This window comes from Trichinella spiralis (genome assembly GCF_000181795.1).
Source record: "Trichinella spiralis strain ISS 195 chromosome Unknown Scfld1, whole genome shotgun sequence".
NCBI classification, from domain to species: domain Eukaryota; kingdom Metazoa; phylum Nematoda; class Enoplea; order Trichinellida; family Trichinellidae; genus Trichinella; species Trichinella spiralis.
The window spans coordinates 2,799,461-2,800,800 of record NW_003526940.1 but is presented as its reverse complement, the minus strand read 5'-3'; the positions used below and the strand labels follow the sequence as shown (position 1 = coordinate 2,800,800).

At 32.5% G+C, this 1,340-nt stretch overlaps 1 protein-coding gene across 1 annotated transcript; it reads right to left on the bottom strand.

The window, feature by feature from the left end:
• Nucleotides 1-640: 640 nt before the first annotated feature.
• Nucleotides 641-1,104, bottom strand: Tsp_09011 (hypothetical protein). Its single transcript, XM_003382115.1, has 3 exons — nt 1,010-1,104; nt 896-977; nt 641-778 (listed from the first exon to the last, which is right to left on the bottom strand). The coding sequence occupies exons 1-3, from the start codon at nt 1,102-1,104 to the stop codon at nt 641-643; spliced, it is 315 nt and encodes a 104-aa protein (XP_003382163.1).
• Between the last annotated feature and the right edge of the window lie 236 nt (nt 1,105-1,340).

Here is a 1,340-nt window from a genome sequence, read left to right as displayed (position 1 = left end):
GCTATTTCAAATTACAAAAAGGAAAATTTTAAAAATGGTTAAATTGGTTTTACAAGCTGCAGGTTTTCCAGTTAAAAACTAGGGGGTGAGGGTTGCGAAATGTTTAGCATCGAAACTTTTTTGATTTTGCTTGTCTGTTCTCCTGAAAAAAATTTCTGGTTTGCCAAAAGAATTTAATCTTTCCATTTTTTCTTTCGCTTCTTTTCACAAGAGTTATGTTTTTTTTCTTATGCATCATTTAAATAAAAATTAAAATTGGGATTTTTGTTTAAAATATAAATTTATGATTATACATTTTGTGTAAACTGTATTAAATTTGTTTTTCAATATCTAAAGTGAAACCGACAACTGTGTTGACTAAACATTCAAGTTTCAATTGTTGTATTACGATGATAACCAAATGTTGAACATTCCAGATCAAAAAATATCTGTTGTATTTCGAAATAATTTTACCGAACAAACAAAAGTGAAAGCAAACAAAATTATTTTTCATCTCACGTTATCTTTCTCTAGCACTGCATATATTCTGCCAAAATATATATGACCATGGCTAATTATCATCGTCGGCAGGTATTATCGTCATAACAGAAAAAAAGCAATAGATGACACCAAGCAGAAAAGCTGTTGAAGCTTCTTCATTTCATGGGGCAGTGGACATCGCATTCTTTGATGATCGCTTTGGTGCGCTATTTGTGGATAAATTAAAACTGCTGGCGCTAGATTCCAGATTTTTGATAAAGATTATCAATTTTTCAAACATCTTGCCGGAATGTGGACACTGAACTGAGATGACAAATTTTAACAAGCAAAACATTGAATTAAAAACCCTAGAAGAACAAATATAAATGATCAGTATTAATAAAGTACAGAAATTGACGGCCAGTCGTTGTCATACGCTAGTGTGGAGGAATTTCCAACTGTTGGCGAGTTGCTGGCAGTGGTGGACATCTGTTCGTTGCGTCATTTCTTCCGCTGCGCTATGTTTAAAATTTTTTTTTCCATTTTATACAAGATTGAAATTGTCTGGGATACATCCGCATGAGGAGCAGATCCTAACACAGTGTATATACATCTAAGTTCGTGTGCATTGATCCGCGTGCACATGAAAAATTTGAATAGAATGAATAGAAATTGCATAATTTATAAAATATTATTTTATCCGTCGGCAAGTCCACTGTTTATCTTCAACGTTTGTGTGTTTGAGTTGGTAAACTCTGCCCTGACGGAATAAATTATAATTATTTCGATTATTTAAAACTAAATGCAAATCGGCAGATGAGAAAAATCAGAACGAAATCAAGCACAGGAAATAGAAAAGTGGTAAAGTGAAAATTTTTCAT